Source organism: Rhinatrema bivittatum, chromosome 2 (assembly GCF_901001135.1).
Source record: "Rhinatrema bivittatum chromosome 2, aRhiBiv1.1, whole genome shotgun sequence".
Classification (NCBI taxonomy): Eukaryota; Metazoa; Chordata; class Amphibia; order Gymnophiona; family Rhinatrematidae; genus Rhinatrema; species Rhinatrema bivittatum.
This window is the reverse complement of record NC_042616.1, coordinates 622,184,526-622,210,799: the sequence shown is the minus strand read 5'-3', so window position 1 is coordinate 622,210,799 and position 26,274 is coordinate 622,184,526. Positions and strand designations below refer to the sequence as shown.

The 26,274-nt window shown below is 47.1% G+C and overlaps 1 protein-coding gene across 1 annotated transcript in view; it reads left to right on the top strand.

Annotated features, from left to right (window-relative positions):
- The first annotated feature begins 8,717 nt into the window (after positions 1 to 8,717).
- The window catches only part of LOC115085338 (ethanolaminephosphotransferase 1-like), a 195,156-nt gene continuing 177,599 nt past the window's right edge, over positions 8,718 to 26,274 (top strand). Inside the window, exon 1 of the mRNA XM_029591240.1 lies at positions 8,718 to 8,841. Coding sequence (XP_029447100.1) covers positions 8,785 to 8,841 — 57 coding nt within the window. The 5' untranslated portion in view covers positions 8,718 to 8,784. The remainder of the gene's footprint in view (positions 8,842 to 26,274) is intronic.

Sequence of the window (26,274 nt, the reverse complement as noted above, 5' to 3'; positions counted from 1 at the left end):
GAAAAATACCAACGAGAAAGCTACCCTGAAGAGCTTCTTCTCGTACCGGGACCAGCATACGTTTATCAATTGTTCCGACAAACAGATCAACTCTTCATAACAAATCAAAGTGATCTCCCCACCCTCTCTGCCATCCCCCTAACATCTTTCGCATCCTAAAACTACTCATCGGGTTCCCCCAACCCTTCAATTTTTGGAAAAAGGAAAACCCCGCTACCTGCGTTCTCACTGTCGACAAAGAATAGTCCTCATGCTTTGCCTGCACTATGAACTGAACTAAGTAACTCTCATGAACCGGCCCCCCGCCCCAACCATACATGCATAGGAAATCCGTCACCGCATTACTTCCTTTTATGTAAGCCGTCCACGTAGCCGATGCTACGGACCACCGTATTAACGTCCATTCCTCATCCGGCCCAGGTTCCATAAATGTTCTGGTGGCTCTGCCTGGCTCTTCACTCTCGGAGCACACCTCCGGAACACCTTCCATTGAAAACGAGAAAGCGCATCAGCCACCATGTTTTGCACCCCCGGTACATGCTTAGCCCTGATACTGACATTGGGCTCAAGCGATAATCGGACCAAAGCACGCAGCAGCTCCAACACCTTTGAACAATGTGCCGATAAACGATTGATTTACCTACACCATTCCCAGGTTGTCGCACCAAAAGACTACTCTGCAATTTGCTAACTGCTCCCTCCAAAGAATTAACGCCACCACTATTGGGAATAACTCCAGGAACATAATATTTTTGTCATTCCCTGCTGAACCCAATCCTCCGGCCAAGGCTGCGCGCACCATTGACCTTGAAAGTATATTCCAAATCCGGATGAACCTGCGGCATCCGTATAAAGCTCTAAATCTAGATTCGACACTTCACGGCCAGGTATCATTTGTACTCCGTTGAACGTTTCCAAAAACCCATCCCAAACTTCTAATTCCTCTTTAATCCTCTTCGTGACACGAATGAAATGATGCCCCGCTCGTACCCTCACTGTGGCTGCAGACAAACGCCTAATGAAAGCCCTCCCCACAGATATTACCCTACAAGCAAAGTTTAAAGATCCAATCAAAGATTGCATCTTCCTTAACGTCAACTTCGTCGCCGTCCGCACCTCTTGTACTAAATTCCTCAATTGACATACCTTGTCCTCCGGCAACCTCGAGACCATGTCTACCATATCTAATTCTATACCTAGGAACATGATCCTAGTGGCTGGGCCTTCCGTCTTTTCTTCTGCCACCAGCACGCCCAACTGCTCCGCTACCTGCAAAAATCCCTCTAACAACCTCTTACACTCTATCGACCCCCCCAAATAATGTAACATTTGCTGACTACCCATGTGCTGCTCCGTAACCCATTGTAAAAAGGAACTGAACCTCTCAAAGTAGACGCAAGAAACCGCACATCCCATCAGTAAACAACAGCCCACAAAGTAACTACCCTCGAAAAAGAAACCCAATAAATGCATGCTACTGAGGTGAATAGGCAACAACCGGAATGCGGATTCAATCTCTGTCTTAGTCATCATGGCACCGTGCCCCTGCTGATCATACCATGGCCAACACAATATTGAAAGAGGCATATTTCACAGAGCAACATTCCTTCAGAATGAAGTCATTAACTGAGGATTCCCTTGGGTAAGACAGATTCAAAATAAGTCAGAATTTTCCAAGGGCCGCCTTAGGAATAACTGCTAACGGGGATAAATGCATCTTCTGGAATGGGGGGTTCCGAAAAGGCCTTGCAATCCTTCCCAATACTAATTCCCCTTACAATTTCTCCCTCACTATATTCGCCAATTGTGATGCTGATCTGGCATTCCGCACTCTTCCACCTATTCCCGGTCCTATGTATGGAATCTGGAAGCCATCCCTAAAACCTAAATAAACTGCGCCGTTATACTATCCAGATAGCGCTGCAACCATCTCTCCATTTGCGCAAGCGCTATAGGGGAATCCGCCATTGCCAGTGAACACACACAGCTTGCCCCCTTTTCCAGGCACACTGCCGGGAGGCTGCACGCACTTAAGCGCAGGGTGCACCCCGTCACAGTTGGCGCAAGCGTGTCTAAATTTGCAGTCTGGGAAGAAACATGTTACCTTATTGAATCTCCAACAGACATCTGTATTCCCCCCAACCCCTTTCGTCCCAGCAATCCCTTTACTTGTGTTGCCTGTAACCTGAAAGGAGCTTCCCGTTCCACCCACTGTAGTTGCTCCAGTGTTAATCCCTCCTGCCACACTAGACCCCACTCTCTTAATGTGCCCTGCACCCTTGTTTGTTATCTGTGTAAGCCACAGGTTGATGTCCTGTGTACCCCAGGACATAAACCTATTCCTGGCCATTTTATCATGGAATTTCTCATCATAATTGAGCCAAGCTCAACCTTCATAATCCTTAAACGCACCAATAATGCTATCCCCGAAGCCAATAGCACCCCGTACTAACCTGACTGATAATGCCATACCACACTAGCTAACCTGAAGAAGCCCCTTACCCAGATTAAGATATTCTTAGATACATTTGTCCCCACCTCACTACCACTCTTCTTCTTCCCTTTCCACCTCCCCCCTACCATCTAACAATTGAAATATATTGACAAATTTCCTTTTCCTAATTCGTCTCCGTAATCTTTTGGGGACCCCTTCCCACAATTCCGTCAGGGACGCCAAAGCAGGATGCCCCATATTTTGACTAGGTCCGTACCCCACTCTGCTCACTTTGGTCCCCACCTCACTGGCATCGGAGGAGGATGTTGATGATGAACTAGATTCTGAGTTAGAAGCTGTGGAGGACAGCTTTCTCTTATACCCATTTTCTTCTACCTCTTTCCCTGCTCTGTGACCTCATTACCTGTCGCCGCTCCCCTGAATCCAAAAGTGGCTGTACTCTCCAATCCTTCGGAGCTGCTTGCTGTCAACTGCTCCCGCAATTCTTCCGCACGAGACGTACTAGGCTGCTCCTCATCTGCCATACCTTGGAATTCGTCGAAAGCTTTTTATTAAGCCCAGAAACGCTAACTGCCTGAAGCACACCCTCCACCAATGAATCCCAGAACTTAATTATGTGTTGAATGAAAAAGAATTTTCTCTGATTTGTTTTGAATGTGCTACAAACTAACTTCTTGGAGTGTCCCCTGTTCTTTGTACTTTCTGAGAGTACATTTAGCCATTCTATTCCATCCATGATTTTAGAGACCTCTATCATATCCCGCCTTCTCCTAGATAAACAGCCCCAACGTCTTTAGCCTTTCCTCAGAGGTTAGCCGTTCCATTGCCGTTTTCAGTTTGTTCACCCTTCTCCGTGCCTTTGGCAATGCAACTCCATCTTTCCTGAGATGCGGCGACCGGATATTGCGTTCAGTACTCCAGGCGATGCCTCGCCGCTGTGCTTTCCGGAGGCATTAGGACATTCGCCTTTTCCTTCCCTACGTCTTTCCTAATCATTCCTAAAGTTCTGTTTGCTTCTTTGACCGCCGCCCCCGTCGCACACTGAACCGATGATTTCACAATATTGCTCACCATGACGCCCATATCCTTTTCCTGGCTGGTAATTCCTGATACGGAACCTATTTTCCGCCATGCGCGTAGCTTGCCAAAGCATATGCTTTCTGCTATTTTGATCTCCCGAAGAAACCTCTTTCCAATTTTTGAAAGAAGTTCTTTTGGCTAAAACAAACTTCTTTCATCCTAGCAGTAAAAGGCTTGACTAGTACCCACTTTCCGTCTCCTTCCCAATTTCTCCAAAGCAGGAATGGAACCTGCAGCAGCTACAGGTCCTGGAGGACAGGGATTTTAGTGCAGAGCCAACAGGAACTGCTTGCTTTCCTTTGAGCGTTCACACCTGTTGCTCATGCACGAACGCATCAGGGCAGGGACGAGGATTAATCTCGTCTGGAGGAAGGCGTTGCTACCATGTATGGAAGCCTGCACTTTCCAGAGGACATCTGACTACTTCTTCTTTCGAAAGGCTCGCATGTGAGCCTTTTCTAGTGATGGATGGTGAGAATGAGGCCTCAGATGACAAGCAGAACTGCATTTCCAGTGGACTAGGATCTGGAAAAGTGACTTTTCCATCCTGGGCTATATAGCAGCAGGCTGAGCTCCAACCAAGCATCTGCTTTATTTTTGCAGCTACACCCACCACCATTGGGGAATTAGCTCAAGTGGTAGAGCGCTCACTTAGCATGCGAGAGGTAGCGGGATGGAAGCCTGTATTCTCCATGTTGCTAATTCACTGATCCATGTGTGGTGGCAGCAGCAGTTGGCATTTTCTTGAGAAAGCAAAGCTCGGGCGATAAGGGACCACCCTATGAAAAAGAAGGAAGGGCAAGCTTTGTAAAAATAAAATTATTTTCTCTGGGAGAGGGTGATAGAAAACTGGAATACTTTTGGCAAAGGTGACAGGAGCCAACAGATTGGCAGAATGTGTGTGTGTGATACTAAAATTAAGGGGGAAAGCAAGTGCTCGCTTACCGCACCATGGTTGGTAGGATCGATGCCCGCATTCTCCATGCGGCACGGTAAGCACTATAAATTTCAAATCAAGGTAAATGCTGAAGGGTTAAGTACCGCCACAAGGGGTCACGCCGAGGATACATCAAGCCCACTATCCTGTTTCTGAGAACGGCCAAGCCGGGTCTCAGGTACCGGGCAGGATCCCAAACATTAAATAAATTCCATGCTATTGTATGCAGTGGTAAGTAATGGCTATTCCCCGCCTTTCCTTAGTTAACAACACTTTATGGTCTTCTCTTCCAGGAAGTCGTCGAAAGCTTTTTATTAAGCCCAGAAACGCTAACTGCCTGAAGCACATCCTCCACCAATGAATCCCAGAACTTAATTATGTGTTGAATGAAAAAGAATTTTCTCTGATTTGTTTTGAACTTCCAACCTGCCAGCCACCGTCACAAAACCATCCAGCTGCTCCTGACACTGGTTGGATGGGCTGGGCCCTACAAAAAGGAAGTCACCGTAACATAGCCTTCTCCTTGATAAACAGCCCCAACGTCATTAGCCTTTCCTCAGAGAGGAGCCATTCCATCGCCGTTGTCAGTTTGTTCACCCTGCTCCCTGTCTTTGGCAATGGAACTCTACCTTTCCTCAGATGCGGTGACCAGATATCGTGTTCAGTACTCCAGGTGAAGCCTCGCCGTTGTAAGTTACGGAGGCATTAGGACTTTCGCCTTTTCAAGTAAAGCAACATTATCGCAATGTGTATGTTGCTCCGTTAACCAGTGCAAAAAGGTATTAAAGGCCTCAAAGAATGCGCATGATACTGCGCACCCCATGGGGAGACACCGATCTAAAAAATACTTTCCTTCGAATGAAAACCCCAAAAGCGGCAGGCTGCTCAGATGTATGGGTAACAACCGAAAAGCCAACTCGATATCCGCCTTTGCCATTAGCGCGCCCCGCCCTGCCTTGTGCCCTAGATCTAGCACCGCCTCGAACAAAGCATAATGCACTGGACATGCACTTTTAGGGATAAAATCATTCACAGGCTCCCCCGCCGGATAAGAAAGGTTAAAGATCAATCTATACTTACCCGGTGCTTTCTTCAGAATGACCGCAAACAGCAAGAAATGCATCCGCTGAAACGGGGGGTCATCAAACGGCCCGGCGATGTGCCCAATACTTAGCTCAGCCTCTAGTTTTTCCCAGGCAATACCCACTCACCTCCCCACCGACCTGGCATTTTTTGGAAAACCTCCCCCCCACCCCCCGTCCCTGAGTAAGGAATTCAGAAGCCCTCCCTGAAACCCTCGTATAACAAAACTGCCACTTTCTTGTTAGGGTACCTAGCTAACCCAGAATGTAGCTCCTCCACCACAACAGGAGAAAATGCCTTTTTAAAAGGACTTTCATTGCTTTCCCCCTTTGCGGACTGCCCCTCCCTGGCTATTGGTGCACTTCGTGGCTGGATGGGCTCCACCACATGACCCGCACACGTGCCGGGTCATGTGGTGGGAACAAGCAAGTGGCCTTGTTAAACCGGCAGCATACGTCTGCCCTGCTCCCCATCCCTGCCCTACTGAGGCTGCCCGCTGCATGAGAGGACCTAGGAAGTTCTCCCCCACTGGCTCCAGTTGCCATCCCTTGGGAACCACTCTTGCCCCCGATCGCCCCTCTTATGCTCAGAGCACCCTTGTTAGTCATCTGCGTAAGCCACAGGTTGATATCCTGTGTACCCCACGACATATGACGATTACCTGCCATTTTATCCCTGAACCTTTCATCGTAGTTGAGCCATGCCCAACCTTCGTAATCCCGGAAAGCTCCTAAAATGCTATCAGCATAGGCCATCAATGGCCCATACTGTACCGGCTCAAAGTGTCCAACTACACTAGCCAAGCGTAAGAAGCCTCTAAACCCAGTTTAAGATATTCTTTGGCACCTTAGGCACCCCAGACCCATCCTTCCTTTTTTTTCTTATTCTTCTTTTTATCCTTCCGTCCTCTCCGTCTACCCTCCAGTAATTTAAAGATATTCACATACTTCCGCATCCTTCGCGGGACTTCTTCCCACAGTTCTGTCAAGGTCGCTAGTGCTGGGTGGCCCATATCCTGCCTGGGACTCAGCCCTGCCCCAGCACGCCGACCTGCCCCTGAGTCGCTGGAGGTGGAAGACGATGGCGAGCTGGAGCCAGACATAGAACTTGAATGCCTAGCCCTGTTCCTCTTTTTGCCCTTGCCCCTCTTTTCATACTCCCCTGAGCTTTCATACTCACCTGTTCCCGGGCCCAATGAACTCCCTCCGAATGCCTCTAATGCTCCGGACTTTGCCCTTGCGCTTCTCTGCTCCCATACTTCATCTGAATACATAACTGCCCGGTCCCTCCAGGCTTCCTGCTGAGATGTGCCCGGAAACTCTGCATCCGCTGCACCTGTCGGCAAAGAAACACAGGCCGCAAGACTGCCCTTGGAGCTGCATGCCGCGCATCCCCCAACTCCCCGTCCTCGGGAACCTGCAGAAGAACCACCTACTCCGTCCCTTGTGCCCTCCCCAGTCCCCCATTCCTTACTCATGCTTACCAGCCCATCCCTGCCTACATTAGCCGATTCCCTGTACCCCAGCCACCAAAACCTCCGTAACCCCTCAGCCCCTCACCCGTCGGCGGGAAGTGGGAGGTGCTTCCTCCACGTCTGCCTGGACCGTGAGGATAACTCTCAGGTGGCCCCCGACGCCCGTCTCACCCTTGCAATGCAGCGCTTCCAGAGGCGTTTCTGTCCCTACCCCATTCTTAATGAGATCCCCGAGCCGGCGCTGCTGCTGCTGAGTCTCACAGCAGCGCCAACGACGATGCATCTCCGCCTAACCCCTAAGCTTCAGACAATAAGAATACAAAACGTAAGGACGATATGTAGTCTTAATATTGCTATGGATTGCAAATAACAGTAATTTTTGTTTTTGCCGAAGGATGGTACTCTGAATTATATAATTCTCTTTTTATTTATTTATTTTGAGGGGTGGGGGAGGGCCAAAACTGAGAAAATGTGCAGAAAAGGCAGGAAAAAACCTCACAGAAAGAAAGCCTAAGAAGAAAATTAGCAATAGGAATTTTTTTTTTTTTTTAAATATAAACGAATTGCCTGCGCATGGACAATCTGCCAGCGCTCCCTCCTCCGCAGCCGGCTGGGTTCGTCTGGCAGGGGATTCAAATCGCTGCAGCCTTCGGCCATTCCGCCCGACACTCTCCCGCGCTATTCCCCCCTCCCCCCTGCCCGACCACCAGCGTGTGCTCGCGCCCTAGTTAGCCTCGGCGGTGCAGGACTAGCCTGCGCCGCCTTACATTTAGCACACAAGTCTGAACCTTCAGGCCAATTCAGTATGGTGCACTCAGGCCGAGCGCACCGTTAGCCCCCTTGTGGACGCGCGGCGCATGGAAAATGCGCAGCCAAACCACCCGAAACTAATAGCACGCATCACATGCAAATGAATGTTGATGAGCCTATTAATCACGCTCGATACAGAAAGTAAAATGTGCAGCACCGGGCAAGTGTACAGAAAAGCAAAAAAAAAAACTGCTTTTCTGTACACCCTCCGACTTAATATCATTGCGATATTAAGTGGCAATGATAAAAATAAAATGATAAATGATAAAATAAAATGATAAAATAAAAAATCTGCCCGCGGCAATTTTGCCGGCTTCCATGTTCCGAACCCGTGGCTGTCAGCGGGTTTGATAACCGACACCGGTAAAATTGAACATTAAGCTGTCAAACCTGCTGACAGCCACCTCTCCCGCCAATAAGGAGGCGCTAGGAACGCACTAGTGGGCTCTCCCGTGCAGTTTACTGAATCGGCCCTCCAGTGCCCAAAACAGCGCTGGCCATAGAGCTGGTTGAGTCTAGATAAGATATTGGGGCAGGTTTTTCCACAGCTAACCATCCTTTGCAGTCTTCCGCGATAAATGCAACCTAAAAGCTGAAAAACAAAATCGTTTTAAAAAGATAGTAGATGATCCAGGAATTGAGAACTAATTATCTACCAATTAAAGCTAATTAGTTCACAAAGGAGCTAGCTGATGTGGTAGAAGCAGCAGGCCGGCGCTGTTACTAGCTTTCATGATGAGATCATATGGAGGGGTGTGTGTGTGTGTGTGAGACGCCACTGCCACCCTTCTCTGGTTTCTCTGGCCAGTCTCTTTTTCCGTCGGTAGGCAAAGTATACCGCCTCTTTTCTGAAGCCGGAATTTCAAGTTCTGCACCCCTCCCCCAAGCACCTGCCGGTGACCGGGGCTCGCTGCTCTGCCGCTCTCCGGGACGGGCACCTCCAGCATGTTCCAGCGGCAGTATGTCACGGCCGAGCAGCTGGCCGGCTTCGCCCACTACAAGGTGAGCACGGAGTGGGGGGGGGAGGCCGACCCCCGATGCAGGGAGAGCGCTGGGTGTGATGACAATAAGCATGCCCTGGGATGACCCAGGACATGAGCCCGCCGGATGCTTCCGAATTCTTCTGCTGGTGATCTGAGCTGTGGGGCTCTTCTCCTCCTTTCACTCTCTCGCTCTTCCTGTCATCGCTGCGGTAACGGGCTCCTCCTGGTCCCTCTTGACCCCTTCATCTCTTGCGAGAAAGAGAGAGAGGCTTGGAAGTGCTGTCTTTGCCCTCTCTTACACTCACTCTATCACATAGCACGCAGCCTGTAGTATTCCTTGTGTGTGTGTCTCTTTTCCCTTGCCCTCCTGTGTGGTTCTGTTTTGCATCTGTGCACACGCGGGAGAGTTGCTGAGTTGGAGAGCTCTTGCCCCAGGGAGGAAAGGAGTCACAAATGCCAAGCAGGAAATGACTGCTAAGTGCCGTAGGCAGGTTAGCAATAACATCCCTGCCCCCGCCTCCCAATTAAATGCTTTTTGCTGGTTTGCTCTGGGACAATATCAGAATGTGACAACCAGGTGTACACTCCATAAAGTCTTTCTTTTAATTTCACTTTAAATGAGCAGAAATGTAAGAATTTCCATCTGAATAATCCAGAGGCAGATACAGAACACCCACTAAGTTTTGGCTGGTATTTCTAGTGTCATTACTAGATTTAGTTTTGATTTTTCCATGGAGGCAACTATAGTACAACCAGGACTGGTTTAGCCAGTTCCTTCTGCCATGAAGCTGTATGCTGCTCACCCTTGTTATGATTGTTTTAATTGTAATATTCGCTTATTATATCACTACTGAATATATGCAGTGCTGAAAAATGGTGATAAGTACTTAGGTATAAGTTCTTGACACAAGAGTTTTTAATCCAAATGGATACCTGAGACAAAAGGAGATAAAAAGTCCAAGGTCATAAAGAGTGTCTGTAGAAGAAGTGGGATTTGAGCTCATGCTTTCCTGGTTCTCAGCTGGTTGCTCTAACCATTAGGACATTTTTCCTTACTCCTTTTTTTTTTAATTGGGTTTTTTTTTTTTTGCAGGACCTTTAATCCTCTTGCTTTGGCAATGGATGCTACATCAACCTGCCCTCAATGGGATTGTGTGGCAGGCTATCAATCTTAGCCAAAAGGCTGAGAAGAGACTGTCCTCAGCACACAACTCATACCCTACACACAGTGGCGGATTCCCAATGAAGACCGGCCCGGGGATTCGCTGCCCAGGCCGGCCCAGGAGATACCACATGGTCTGCCGAGCGCGGCTCTGTCACGGCCGCGCTCGGCAGACCATGTGACTAGCACAACCGGCCCACCGAGCGATGCCCGATCCCCCGATAGGCCAATCCACCCCTGCCTACACCTAAATCCCAATTCAAGAGTCCAAAAGCAATACTCCAGATTATTTGTTTTGAAGAGAAACCCAAATAAGATAAAGACCACAAGGTCCATCTACTCTAGCCCTTTTGCATTCTGTTGCCTTTCATTATGCATGATCACACAACTGGTAGTGTAAAGTCGTTTTCTACTGTTATGTAGGGAAAAATGAATTGTCCCCTAGTTTATTAACTATTTCACACAAGACTTGATTCTGTAGAATGTGGAGATGCATAAAATAATGCACAGAGGTTAGTAGGGTTTCAAGAGAGAATAAAAATGCCTTCAGGGTGTTGAACTCGTGGACTCTTGGACTGAGGTGGAGTTGGCGCAACCTGCAGGGAAGAGCCCTGTAGGTCCCCACCTTTTGGCAGGCGGAATTAGATGAGGCAGAGGCCCAACTGCAGCTTCACCTTTACCAGCCCACTTTCCCCTTGGATTGAGCTTTTGGGTGCTGGGGCCGGCAGGTCTTAGGTGGAGGCCTATGCTGAAAGTCGGAAAGTCCATTGAGGTTTCTGAGCTGGAGCAGATGAAATACAGGCGAATCTGAAAGCAGGCTGGGATCAGTGGCAGGCAGCATTCAGGAATGTCCAAGAGACAGGCAGTGGTCAGTGGTAGGTGGCACTCAGTAGTGTCCAGCAGGCAGGCCAGCCCAACTGGGCGTGAGTACTGAACATTTGCCCGGGGCGGCATATTGGGGGGGTGAAGGGTATTTCTGATGTGCTCACAGGACAACTAATCCTTCGAGCAGGAAGAAAACAGTGGCAGTGGTGCATATTTATGACATACCCGCAAGGATCCCCAGCCCTGCTGGTAGGAAGAAGATTGTGGCGAGAATTTCTGATATACTTGCTGGGCTCTCAGCCTCCGCGAGCAGGAAGAAAACAGCAGCAGTGGCAGTGCAAATTTAGAACATGCACTCGGGGCTCCCAGCCCTGCGAGCAGGAAGACAGAGGCAGCGGCGACATAGGTTTATAACATACCCACGGAGGGGGGGCCCAGATCCCGCGGGAAGAAGACAACAGTGCCAGCAGCTGAAATTGTGATGACCTGGCGGGGGTTACATACCCTGCAGGGAGAAAGACAAACCTTGGGCCAGCACTGGAGTATGATGTGCCCACAGAGTTCCCACACCCCATGGACATCAGCAGCATCCTGCCATGGCATGGCATGGTGATCAAGCATGCAAGAAGGAAGGGAAGCCTGGAGTCATCGGGGAATATTGAGAAGAGCCTGGCCCGAGGGGTAAATGTGGCAGTTCATGAGAGAAGCCTGGGGACCACCAAATGCAACAGTACCCTCCTCTTAAGCCCCCTCCCTGAGGCTCAGTGTTTCTTCGGGTGACAAAGATGGAACTGTTTGAGTACAATCCAGAATGTTGGAGACTGGCTCCCAGGAGTTCTCCTCTAGGCCATAATCCTTCCTAGAGATGAGATATTCTATTTTCTTACCCCTGTGGCGAGAGTCTAAGATTTCCTTTTTGCCATCGAAGGTCACATCCTGAGGTTCAGATAATGACCTAGGTGGCACTGAGAGTATCAGGGGTTTAAGTAACGAGACATAAAATACATTATGTATCTTGAGTGAAGATGGCAACTTCAACTGATATATGATAGGCCCCAGTTGTCAAAGTATCGAAAAGGGTCTGATGTAATGTAGGGCCAGGTACATGGAGGGCATCTGCAGGTATAAATGTTGTGCGCTGAGCCATACTTTCTCCCCAGTCTTAAACTGGGAGCTGGTCTTCTGTGGGCATCTGCCCTTCTCTGGCTCTGTCAGCAGCCCTTTGGATTAAAAGATTGGTGCGAGCTCATTGTTCTTGCAATTTCTGGACTGATAGTTGGGCCACCAGTTAGGGCACTGTCCCAGGCAATGACAGAGGCGGCAATGTTTGTTTCCCGTAGACCATTAAAAAGGGAGAGGACCCTGTGGCTGCCTTGACATGTGTATTGTGGGCAAACTCAGCTCAGGGTAGGAGAGGGGCCCAGTTGTCCTGGCGCTCATTGAGCTTTCAGCGGAAAAGTTCTTGAGAGTCTGGCTGGTACGCTCTGTTGTCCATTTCCTTATGGATGGTAAACAGTTGTGAAATCTAGTATGATGCTAAATTTCTTGTACAGGGAGCACCAGTACTTTGTGGTAAATTGCACTTCTCAGTCTGACAATATTTATTTATTTATTTTTTTATTTATTTAAACATTTTTATAGACCGACATTCATTGGGAACATCACATCGGTTTACATAGAACAAAAATGCAGCAAACAGGCTTTACAGAGAAATGAAAACTAGATTTTAAATAACTTAGAACTAGCAATTTAGAAATATATAGCCATATATAGAGACAAAATATTTACAGTCAAGCGGATGTGGTGATAAGGTATTTACAGTCAGATGACGTGACAACATAATTTTCAGTCAAAAGGATATGGGGACAATATATTTACATTCTGAAAGGAAATGGAAAATGCGGGCGGTGAGTTGAGAAGGTAAGGGGTTGTGCGCAGGTCTGCAAGGATGCAAGTGTGGCTTGAAGCTAACAAGGAATAGTGATATGTCGGAAAATGGGGGGGGGGGGGGGGGAACATGATGGGGTTGATTGCTAGAGGAGGTTGGATCAGGTAGTTCAAGTATAGGCCTGCTTGAATAGCCAGGTCTTTAGGTTCTGTTTAAATTTCTTTGGGAAGGATTCTTGGCGGAGATCACTGGGCATGGTGTTCCATAGAGCGGGACCTCCTATGGATAGTGCATGGTCTTTAGTGGACATAAGTTTTGTAAGTTTAGGTGATGGAGTGTGTAGTGTTGTCAAGTATTGGTTTCTGGTGGGTCTTGCAGGGGTGCGAAATAGTAGATACTCATTAAACCAATGCATGCTTTGATTGTATAGGGATTTGTGGATGATAGTGAGGGTGTTGTATTTGATCCGGGATGTAATTGGCAACCAGTGCAGTTCTTTGAGGACGGGGGTAATGTGATCATTTCTGTGGGCGTTGGTGAGAATACGGGCGGCAGCATTTTGGAGCATTTGAAGGGGTTGGGTTGTATTTTTGGGAAGGCCTAGGAGGATGGCATTACAGTCAACAATTTTCGACAGAATCGTGGATTGGAGTACTGTACAAAAGTCGTTGAAATGTAGAAGAGGTTTCAGATTTTTAAGAGTGTGTAGTTTGAAGAAGCAGTCTTTTAAAGTGGAGTTAATGAATTTTTAAAGTTAACTTGATTATCCAGAGTAACGCCAAGGTTACATACATGTTGGGAAAATGATATGGTGGAGTGTTGAGCGGAGGGGAAGTTAATGTTGATATTTTGAGGTGAGATGATTAAGAGCTCAGTTTTAGTAGTGTTGAGAGCGAGGTTGATGTTGGAAAGTAAGTTCCTAATTGCCGAGTGGGCAGTTTCCCAGGTCTTAATGGCTTTAGGTAATGTGTCTGTTACAGGTATGAGGATCTGAACATTGTCTGCATATATAAAATGCAGAAGACCAAGTTCAGAGAGGAGATGGCAGAGGGGGGAAGCAGATATATGTTGAATAAGGTGGAGGACAATGCGGAACCTTGTGGGACGCCTTGTGTCAGATTGATAGGTTTGGACTCGTTGTTCCCAATTTTAACTCTGTATTGCCTGTTGTTTAGGTATGATTGAAACCAGCGAAGCGGGGTACCGGATATGCCAATTTCTTTGAGGCATTCAATTAGAATGTTGTGGTTGACAGTGTCGAAAGCGGATGATATGTTTTAGGTAAGCCTTGCAGACAGAAGACATGAAAGGTAAAGGGACATGCTAACTCTGAAGATGGGAGGCCCAGTAATGGAATGGTGCCATTTTAGACAAACAATCTATGACCACTCAGATCACGTTGGTGCCGTCTGAGAGGGGAAGGTCCATGATGAAATCCATGGACAAATGAATCCAGGGTTCCCTGGGGGAGGGCAACAGCTATAACAGCCCCCAGAGTCTGCCATGCAGTGGTTTTGCTGTTCACAGGTCAGGCATGTGTCAATGTAGGCTTTGATAACTTGCTTCATTTGCGGCCACCAGTACTATTGCTGAAGCAATTCAAGGGTTCAAACCAATCCAGGATGATCTGCGACACAGTAGTCATGGGCCCTTTTCAACACTTTTTCATACAGTTGGGAAAGCATGACTGTCTTCCCTGGAGGGACAGTCATGGAAGAAGCCAGAAATATTTTAGCGGGGTTGATGATATGTCAGGAGGCTCTTGTGTATCCTCTATCTGGAAGGAGCATGAGAGAGCATCTGCCCATTGGTTCTTGAGTGCAGGGCGGTATCGCAGTTCGAAGTTGAAGCGGACGAAGAAAAAGGACCAGCAAGCCTGCCTTGCATTTAGCTGTTGAGTTTGATGAAGATATTCGAGATTCTTGTGATCCATATATATTGTGGTACGGTGTTGAGCTCCTTTGAGTAGATGATGCCACTCTTTGAGAGCCAATTTAATGGCCAAGAGCTCTTGATTTCTGATGTCATAGTTGTGTTCCACGGGCGAGAACTTTTTCAAAAAGAAATAAGAGAGACAAAGTATTTCTTCTGGAGAATGTTGACTTAAAACTACCCCTATTCCTAGTGTCAAGACATTGATTTCCAGGATGAAAAGCCACATGGGGTTCGGGTGACGTAAGCAGGGCCCAACCAAAAAGGTGTTTTTCAGTTTCTGGAATGCATCTATGGCTTTGGGGGCGTCAGTCTTTGGTATTGGCCCCTTTATGAGTAAGAGCAGTGAGAGCGTTTTGGTTTTAGATGATAAAGTGTGGACCCTTGATCGTTGCAAGAGATGGCTGCTCCCACAGGGCTCTGCCCTGTGGGGACTTGTAACGATAGGCTAACTCTGAGCAGATATGGACACAGAGAATAGTCTTTATTGTACTGCAATATGGAGGTAGTCCCAGGAGTGGATACTGATCCGTGCCAGAAGAGGGAGTCTCTGATGGTGGTGTTCCTTCTGTTAGCTGCAGGATGGAAATACAGCGATGTAGTCTCACCCGATCCAGATAGCAGGGAGTACCCGGCTGTAATCTGCGGTGGCAAGCGGCCCAGGAATCTGTGAGATAAGTGAGACAAAGCAGAGATAGAACAAGAGCAGCAGTACTCATTGAAATGGTGGTAATCGCAATAGCTGGGAACCCCCGAAGAGCGGAGGTCCGGGACAGAATCAGGCCCCCAAGGAGCGGGTACTCTAGGCGTCCGTGTTGTGGAGAGATACCCCGAAGGGTTGGCAGGAACGAGGCAAGACACCCGAGGAGAGGGTGCCTTGAGCATCCTTGTAGTTGAGAGATACCCCGGAGGGTTGATAGGAGTGAGACAAGGCCCTGAGAGCGAGTACCTTAGTCTTCCGTTGTTAGAGACAGTCTGACCTCGAAGGGTGTAAAGGAGCGAGGCAAGGCACCCGAGGAGCGGGTACCTTAGGTGTCCTGCAGTAGGCCTTCTATCTCGGAGGTTGCAAGGAAGCGAGGCAAGGCCCGCGAGGAGCAAGTGCCCGAAGTCGTCCAGAGTAGTAGATAACCAGAGCGGCGTCTGGTAGCGAGTCAGAGAAGCATGGAGGAATCCTTGCTAACTCGTATTGGAGTTGGTGGTTCAAGTTTAAATACCGGAGGCTCGTGACGTCATATGGTGGGGACGCCCCCGAGGTTCCTGCCATGATGCACGTAAAGGACGGAGCCGCACGTACGCATGCTCCTAGGTGAATCCTTAGCAAAGATGGTGAACGCAATCACCCATGCTGGGATAAAGACACCGAAGGGGTTGGCAAGGAGAAGCAGCGGCAGCCACTCTCCCAACATGGGTTGAAGCAGGCAAGAAAAAGATGAGCAATAGAGGGCGCAGCGCACAGAGAGGGCTGCCATGAAGGAATAGTTTGGGATAAACTGATGATAATAGTTGCAAATCCCAAGAATCTCTGCAGCGCTCGGAGCCCTGTGGGCTGAGGCCAATGCCTAATAGCCTTCACTTTATCAGGATCCATGTGGAATTCATCATGTGAGACATTGTACCCCAGGAAGGGAAGTTCTTCATGCTCAAAAAGGCAATTTTTCAACTTGGCAAATACATTTTTTGCCTCGCAGGCATTGCAGGACTGTACACACATCTCGGCGGTGGGTGCTGAGGTCTTGAGAGAAGATCAATATGCCATTTAGATACATGACCACACAAGTATAAAGTAGGTCGTGAAAAATTTCATTGACCATCTTTTGGAAGCCTGCTGGTGCATTGCATAACCCAAAAGGCATGACTAGATACTCGTAGTGTCCGTCACGAGTTTTAAAAGCCATTTTCCAACATTGCCCGCCTTAATCTGCACAAGGTTATATGCCCTCCTGAGGTCCAGTTTGGTGAAAATCTTTGTGCGTTGAAGACATTCGAAGAGCTCTAATATCCATGGTAAAAGGTTGTGATTCTTTTTCATGATTCTGTTCAGGCCCCTGAGGGAGCCGTCCTTTTTACCATGAAGAAAAACCCAGCTCCAGCCAGGAAGGAGGAAGGGCAGATGAACCCACACTCCAGCAGAGTCTCTGTCTGTACTGTGCTACTCAGTCATCTCTTGGCCCAATGTCCAAAGATGTCGGGAAACCTCAACACCTAGGGTTCTTTGGGGAGATGACCCATATAGAGACATGATGAAAAAGAACTGTTAGGTTATGATGTAATCTTATAATAGTATACTTCTAAATACCATCATATTAAACCGAAAATAGTTGCGATAGCCTATGTAGGTTATAGACAGTGAGACCTCATATGTAGTGTGGCGGGCTTGTGGTGGAATTGCCCCAAAACGCCACTATCAGAGATAAGCGGTGATAACTTCACTAGTACACCGTCTGAAGATTTTAATCATTGGTCTCTCTGTCAAGTTTTTGGAGTTTTGATAATGACAATTTATGTCAGTTTACACAACATTAAAGGCAGTGAAAATGCACTTATCGTAGCACGGTATGCAGCAGGGATATAACACTGGCATTGGCCCGACACGGCTCGTGTTTCGGTGAACCTTCTTCAGGGGCCGCGCTACGCCAATAGATTCCCAGGACTGCCTACTGGTTCTGCTACTGGCTGCAGCCAGTAGTAGAGTCCTGGGAATCTATTGGCGTAGCGCGGCCCCTGAAGAAGGTTCACCGAAACACGAGCCGTGTCGGGCCAACGCCAGTGTTATATCCCTGCTGCATACCGTGCTACAATAAGTGCATTTTCACTGCCTTTAATGTTGTGTAAACTGACATAAATTGTCATTATCAAAACTCCAAAAACTTGACAGAGAGACCAATGATTAAAATCTTCAGACGGTGTACTAGTGAAGTTATCACCGCTTATCTCTGATAGTGGCGTTTTGGGGCAATTCCACCACAAGCCCGCCACACTACATATGAGGTCTCACTGTCTATAACCTACATAGGCTATCACAACTATTTTCGGTTTAATATGATGGTATTTAGAAGTATACCATATAGAGACATAGCAACATAGAAATGATGACAGAAAAGGACCGATGGTCCATCCAGTCTGCCCAGCATACTTCCCATGGTAGTATCTGTTGTGTTGCGCTTTGTTTATGGACTTGGCTGTGGAAGCAGTCCTTTGTTTTTTCCTTAATGTCTGTGCATCAGTACCCCTCTCTGTCAGAAGCTAATTATTATTATTTATTGATTGATTTGATTAATCACCATTTATTACTTCAGTAAATCAAGGCAATTTACAATAAAACGGTAAACATAAAACAGCTTGATAAAAGGCAATATAAACACAACTAAACAGTGCATCATAAATAATAAAACTATAACATAATAAATTAAACATATAAATAGTAAATAAATCTATTCATAAATAAATTAATGAAATGAAAGAAAAAAACAGCTACTAAAATAAGATAAACAATTAAAGAAACCCTTGAAACACATGTGCAAATACATAGCCTTTAAGTGATTTACTAAACTTCAAGTACTCATTTTCTAGCCATAAGCTAAGAGGAAAAGTATTCCAAATGCTAAGAGCAAGATATGTGAAACAGCTTTCTCTGGTAGATTCCTGCCAGATCTTTTTGTGTAAGGGAACTGAACCAAATCACAGTGAACCAAATCACGGTGAACCTGGAAGATATAGTAGACCGGATTGACAAACTAAAGAGTAGGAAATCACCTGAACTGGATGGTATACACCCCAGGATTCTGAAAGAACTAAAATATGAAATTTCAGATCTATTAGTAATAATTTGTAACCTCATTAAAATCATGCATTGTACGTGAAGACTGGAAGGTGGCCAATATAACCCTGATATTTAAAAAGGGCTCCAGGAGTGATCCAGGAAACTACAGACAGTGAGCCTGACTTCAGTGCTGGGAAAAATGGTGGAAATTATTCTAAAAACAAAGTAACAGAAAGTATAGAAAGACATGTATTTGGATTTTCAAAAGGCGTTTGACAAAGTCCCTCATGAGAGGCTTCTAAGAAAACTAAAAGTCATGGGATAGGAGGTGATGTTCTTTTGTGAATTGCAAACTGGTTAAAAGACAGGAAACAGAGAGTAGATTAAATGGTCTTTTTTCAGTGTGGAAAAAGGTAAACAGTGGTGTGCCTCAGGGATCTGTATTTGGATCAATGCTTTTTAATATATTTATAAATGTTCTGGAAAGGAATATGATGAGTGAGCTGATCAAATTTGCAGATGACACAAAGTTTTATTCAGAGTAATTAAATCACATGTGGATTGTAATACATTGCAGGAGAACCTTGAGAAACTGGAAGATTGGGTGTCCAAATAGCAGATGATATTTAATGTGGACAAGTGCAAGGTGATGTATATTGGGAAAAATAACCCATGCAGTAGTTACATGATTTAGGATCCATATTAGGAGTTACCACCGAGGAGAAAGATCTAAACATCATAGTAAATAATACATTGAATTTGTCAGCTCAGTGTGTTGCTGTGGTCAAAAAAAGCAAACAGAATGTTGGGAATTATTAGAAAGGGAATGGTGAATAAAATGGAGAATGTCATAATAATGATGAGACCACACCTTGAGTACTGTGTGCAATTTTGGTCACCGCATCTCAAAAAAGATATAATTGCTCTAGAGAAGTTACAGAGAAGGGCCATTGAAATGATAAAGGGCAAGGAACGGCTCCCCTATGAGGAAAGGCTAAAGAGGTTAGGGCTGTTCAGCTTAGAGAAGAGATGCCTGAGGGGGTATATGATAGAAGTCCACAAAATCATGAAAGGTCTTGAACGGGTAAATGTGAATCGGTTATTTACTCTTTCAGATAATAGAAGAACTAGGGGGCACTCCCTGAAGTTTCAAGTAGCACATTTAAAACAAATCGGAGAAAAAGTTTTCACTCAACGCACAATTAAGCTCTGGAATTCATTGACAGAGGATGTTGTTAGGGCAGTTACTTTAGCTGGATTTAAAAAAGGTTTGGATAGGCTCCTGGAGGAGAAATCCATAAATTGCTATTAATAGTAGGGAATAGCCACTGCTATTACTGGCATTAGTAACATTGGATCTATTAAATGTTTGGTTTCTTTGCAGGTACATGTATACTGGATTGCCCACTGTTGGAAACAGGATGCTAGGCTTGATGGACCCTCGGTCTGACCCAGTATGGCAATTTCTTATGTTCTTAAGTAATTCTTGATGAATGGAACAAAGAATTCTATTGGGTCTATAAGGCTTGATTAGATCAGTGAGATAAAGAGATGTGCTATATCAATAGGTTTTATAGGTTAGATAGGTGATTTTGAATGTGATACAGTCAGAAATGGGTAACCAGTGAAAATTTATAGGGAGCGGTGTGACATGATCAAATGTTTTGTTTACCGAAGATGACTTTTGTTGAAGTATTCAGAACGAGCTGAAGTCTATGCAGAGATGTTTTGGTAAGACTATGAAAAAATGCATTTCAGTAGTCAGGTTTGCTGAGAACTAAAGCATGTTCAATGGTTTTAAGATCATTAGAGTTGAGAAAGATGTAATCTGTGAATGAAACAAAGATGAAAGTAAGAGGTTTGAATCAAATGAGAGCTATGTGGTTTGAATGTTAGATCGCTGTCCAGCCTGACTCATAAGGTTGTAGAAATTTTTGTTAACTGGAATGGAAATACCATCCATTACTGGAGAAGGTAAAGGGTCAGAATGGCTTTTGCCAAAAAAACCCACAAAGAATTAGATTTACTTGGATTGACCTTAAGTTTAAAACTTTATAACCAGCAAGCAATTTTAGGCCTAGATTTACTAATACCGCCAGGCTCCTTGAATCGTGCGGGGGGCGGTCTTGCATTAGCCGGCAGCGATCGCACCTCCGTGGTGCAATTGCTGCCGGCTGTTATAATTAGTGAGGTTTGAGTGGACCCTTGGACACTGTGGCAGCTGACCACGCCCATGAGGGACAGTCCCGTGAGGGGCCACAGGTCAGGCTCAGCTGAGGACACACAAACACAGAGATTGATCTTTATTTAAACAATGTTGTGTAGCCACCAGAGGTGGCAGTGATGAGTAGTTGAAGTAGCCCGGCTAGTATCCCTCAGGCGCTGGAACAGCGACTCCTCCGGTAGCAGTGCTGTAGTGGAAAGAACTGAGAATAATGAGTACAGTGGAATATGAACAAAGCCCCAGTATGGGGCCCTCAAGGAGCGAGTACCTGAGAGCTGAGAGGCTTGTAGGAGATGCACTCACGCAGCGGTTCCACGTAGGAGATGGCACCAGGGCTGGAACGGAGGCAGGCCCTCGAGGAGCGAGTACCTGGTTCCAGGGAAAGCTCTGAGGTGGAGATGGTAGAACTCACTGGTGTTGAAGATAGCAAATCCTTCCAGGAAGAAGAGAAGGTAGGAGCAGGCAGCGAGTCAGGGAACATGGGCCCTCGAGGAGCGAGTACCGGTTTCCTGATAGCGACCTGAAAAGCAAGTGAGGCCCCCGAGGAGAGGGTACCCCGTTAGTGATAAGAGTTCCATGAAGATTGGAGGCAGAGTAGCTGGGTACGGAGAGTGAATCCCATCCGTAAGATTCCCCTTGCTAACTCAAAGGCTAGCAAACAGTGAGGCTTTAAATATCTGGGCAGCATGATGTCATCACAGGGGTCGCCCCTGAGGTTCGCGCCAAATAGGAAATAAGAGTGAGGGCTGCGCAGTGCATGCGCTCTAAGGTACAGATGGAGCATGGCAGGAGGCAGCACCCAAGCCGGTCCTGGGGACGCTGGAGAGGACGGCAGACAGACGCCACTGCAGCCAGGCGTCCACCAACAGCAAGAGGAGGAGCAAAAGGAGAGAGATAGGAGGAGTGCAGCCGTCGGGAAGGGACGGTTGCAACACCAGCATTGCATCGAATAACTACACCATAAAAGGTGTAGTTATTCAGTGTGAAACTGGCAGCGATAAAGATGCGTACCTTTCGCTGTCGGCGAAGGCTTCGCGGCATTGGCCCCGGTACTGCCCCAACTTCTCCTCTTCCAGAGCTGATGCCGCCCCGAGATGAGAGACAGGGAGAGATAATGGAGGAGAAGGTGCAGTTAGACCTAGGAGGAGTCCTTCAGCAGATCCTAGGTCTGGCTTTTTCCCAGACAGATAGGGCAGGTCTGGATAGCATGGCCGGATTGGCCGCAGTACATACAGAGACCTGAGCGTCCATGTCTCTCTTTAGAGGTCAGGTGACTGCGTGATAACTGTATAGGCTCTTTTTCTTCTTCTTCACTGGGCACAGACGATTGGGCTGAAGTCATGTGTATGGCTCGAGGGCGATTACCTCCCATAGGGTGCTTCATGTGACACTTTTTTCTTCTTGAGTCCGATCGCATATCCTGCAATCAACTCTCCCAGCTAAATCAATGAGAGATTCCAGGGTGTCTGGCAAGTCACGAGCCACTAGTTCGTCTTTTATATGGGTGTTGAGGCCCTCTAAGAATATAGCACGTAGACATCCCAAGTCCCAGTGGAGCTAGATGCTAGTGTTTTGAATTCAATAAAGTAGTCCGGTAAAGGCTTACTTCCTTGTTGAAGGTGAAGAAGGGTAGACCATGCGATGGTCTGAAGAGCTGGATCATCAAATAGTGATTTGAACAGATTCAAGAAGTCAGGGTTGCTGCGTTCCCAAAGAGGTGAAGCCCAGGCCAGGGCTCTTCCATTGAGTAGTGATAGGATATAGGTAGTCTTGGAAACAGCAGTGGGAAAGTAGTTTGGTTGCAACGAGAAGTGCATACAGCACTGATTAATAAAACCTCTGCACATCTGGGCATCACCAGAGAAGCGTGAGGGAGCTGGGAGCGGCACAGTGGTGCGAACTGCAACCATTTGAGGAGAAGAATCTTTCTCTGGAACCGTCGGCGTATTCAGTTGGGCATTCAACTGGTTGAAGGCTGCAACTAATGTCTCCAGAGGTTTCTGTTGCTCTGTAATCTGCTGGGCCAGGCCAGGAATGGCCTGTAAGGCTGAGAGCTGAGCCGGGTCCATGAGGTTAGCAATCTGTTGTGTTTTGGACATTGAGGCATGGTTGTTGCAAGAAATGGCTCCTCCCACAGGGCAGAGCCCTGTGGGGACTTGCAGCGATAGGCTAGCTCCAAGCAGAGGTGGACACAGAGAAAGTTAGTTTTTATTATAGTACAACGTAGATGGTGACCCGAGGAACAGGTAATGATCCCAGCCAGAAGAGGAGGATTCCTGATAGTGATGTTCCGTTTGAAAACTGCAGAGTGGAAAGGCAGTACACACTGCAGAGTGGAAAGGCAGTACAGGTCCCATGAAGGAGATGGGTCCGGTAGATCTGCAAAGTGGGGTAGGCTGAGAACCCAGGCCTGGATGGAAAAGCCAGTGAGAGTAGATCCGATGGTCATCCACAGTGCGGGGTAGACTGAGGATCTATATATAGAGAGATGAGACAATGCAGAGACAGAACTGGAGTGGCAGTACTCACTCTGATGCTGGTAGTTGTAGAAGAAGGGAACCCCTGAGGAGCGGAGGTCTGGGATGGAATCAAGCCCCTGAGGAGCGGGTACCTTAGGCATCCTTGTAGGTGGTAGGCAACCCCAGAGGGTAGACAGGAGCAAGGCAAGGCCCCGAGGAGTGGGTACCTTTGGCGTCCTTGTTGGTAGATAACCCCAGAGGGTAGACAGGAGCGAGGCAAGGCTCCCAAGGAGCGGGTCCCTAAGTCATCCTGCAGCAAACGTACACAGAGCAGAAGCGCCTGGTAGCGTAAAGAGATCAGCATGGAGGATTCCTTGCTAACTCATATTAGGAATCGTGACTGGAGTTTAAATATCGGAGCTTGTGAAGTCATGCGGTGTGGAAGCCCCCCGAGGTTCCCGCCATGACGCACATAAAGGATGGGGCTGCATGCACGTGCGCGTGCCCTAGGTGACTCCAGGAGAAAGATGGCGAACGCAATCGCCCATGCTGGACCGGGGATGCCAGAGGGGTCGGCATGAAGAAGCAGAGGCAGCCATCTTCCCAAAAGGAACTGAGTCAGGCAGGAAAAAGGGGAGCAATTGAGGGTGTAGCCATCTGCGACTATCGGGCGCAACACCTTCATTTCCATCCTCTAGTCTTTAGGAATACACTGTGTTTATTAGGGATGTGAATCGTTTTTTGACGATTTAAAATATCGTCCGATATATTTTAAATCGTCAAAAATCGTTAGGGCCATGATACAATACCAATTCCCCCGATTTATCGTCAAAAAATCGTAAATCGGGGGAAGGGGGAGGGCAGGAAAACCGGCACACTAAAACACCCTAAAACCCACCCCCGACACTTTAAATTAAATCCCCCACCCTCCCGAACCCCCCCCCCAAATGCCTTAAATTACCTGGGGGTCCAGCGGCGGTCCGGAACGGTCTCCTGCAATTGAATCATGTTGTCTTCAGCCGGCGCCATTCTGCGCCGCCATTTTGCAAAATGGCGGCGCAAAATGGCGGCGGCCATAGACAACACGATTCGACTGCAGGAGGTCGTTCCGGACCCCCGCTGGACTTTTGGCAAGTCTTGTGGGGGTCAGGAGGCCCCCCCAAGCTGGCCAAAAGTCCCTGGGGGTCCAGCGGGGGTCCGGGAGCGATTTCCTGCCGCGAATCGTTTTCCGTACGGAAAATGGCGCCGGCAGGAGATCGACTGCAGGAGGTCGTTCAGCCGGGGTCCGGAATTCAGTTGTAAAATAAGCCTTCTGAATTTTAGGTAATTCTCCACTGGGAATAGACAATGATTCCTGAAAAAATTTCTTAAGTTGCTCTTTAGGTGAGATTAATTTACATTTTGGAAAGTTGATTAATCTTAGATTGTTATATCTAAGAATATTTTCCAAAGATTCCATTCTTTTCTCTAGTCTAGAGTCTCCTTGTATCAAATCTGTTTATATCTGTTTAATTTGATTTATTTGTAAATCCATTTCTTGTATTTTAGTTGAATTAGATAGAACAACAGGATTCTCTACATTAATCTGTTCTTGAAATCCTTTTACCATCACTGTTAGTGTATTAATAGCACTTTCAAGCGTAGCAATTCCATTCCAAAGTGAATCTAGCGTTACATTATCAGGCTTGTTTAGGAGCTTAGACTCTATAAAATTTACCGGGGTATTTCTCAGTAGTTGTCCCGATCCATCCAGGTCCGTCTGTCCCCTTCCAGCGACGGTGGTCAACGGCAGAGAACTGCCTGCACCGCCCAGCGCGCTGATGTTCAGCTCTCTCAGGGCGGCTAAGGTCCTCTCGCCCTGAGGCTGCCCGGTCACGCCTGCTGCTAAGCCCACCTCGACTGTTTCCTCCATTAGCCGCAACTTCGGCAGCACAGGATCCACCAGCTCCAGCGTGTCTCCACAGGCAGGGTGAGAAGGAGTAGCCGGAGCACCCGGGCTCAGAGATATTTCGTCGATGGAGACTGAAGTCTGCTCCTGCTCTAGTCTCCCAGCTGACTCTCCTGGCGATTCCCCCACAGTGCTAAAGAATTCCCGAATCGTCGTTTGAAGAGGGGTAGGTCCAAGGGGGGGTCGAGGTACCCTCCCTTATCTTCCCCTTTCTTTTCGTGTGTGGCATTTCTATTTCCAGGCAATGTAAGATAGTTCAAACGTTTCGGATCAGGAGCTCAAATAAACGCGTCCTCTCTCTTCGACGCCATTTTGCTCTGAATCCAGGATCTTCTTTAATGAACACCGACCTGAAGTATTTGTTTAATATTTCCACCATTTCATCATTGCTCCTCATCACCTTTCAGTTTCACTATACCACTTCTGGCCTCTCTTCTTTCTCCGACCTATCTGAAAAATGTTTTGTCACCTTGTTTTACCTCTTTGGCTATCCTTTCTTCCACTAGATATTTTGCTATCCTTAATTCTTTCTTCATCTCTCTGTTTTAACAGATATTCGTCATGTGCTCCCTTTTTTGGGATTCTTTATACTTCTTGAACACTGTTCTTTTTGCCTTTATTTTTTCAGCCACTTCCTTTGAGAACCAGATCATTTTCTTTTTCCTCTTACTCTTGTTTACTTTTCTAACATGTAGATTTGTTGCCTTTGTAATAGCTCCTTTTAATTTGGCCCACTGTTGTTCCACTTCACCCGTTTTCTCCCAGTCTTCCAGTTCTTCCTGCAGGTACGTCACCATGTTGACAAAGTCCTATTTGTGAAATTCAAAATTTGGGTCTTTGTGTGACTTCTACGTGATATCAAACCACACTGTCCAATGATCACTGGTGATCAGGTGAGCCCCTGTCTGAACATTAGAGACTTTATCCCTATTAATGAACACTAGATCGAGTATCATATCCTCCCTTATGGGTTCTATTACTATTTGTTTGAGCAGAGTCCTTATAGGGCATCCACTATCTCTCTGTTTCTTGTAGATTCCCAGTCCACATTCAGCAGATTAAAATCTCCAGTGAGCAACACTGCTCCCTTTTTTCCCACCTTTTGGATGTCTTTGATCTGATCTCTGTCCAGTTCTTCAGTTTGAGTCAGTGGCCTGTAGATCACACCAGTAAAAATGGAAGCCTCATCTTCCTTTTTTTGGGGCGGTCCATAATGCTTCGCTTCTTCTCTTCCCCATGTCCCTTGCAGTTCAG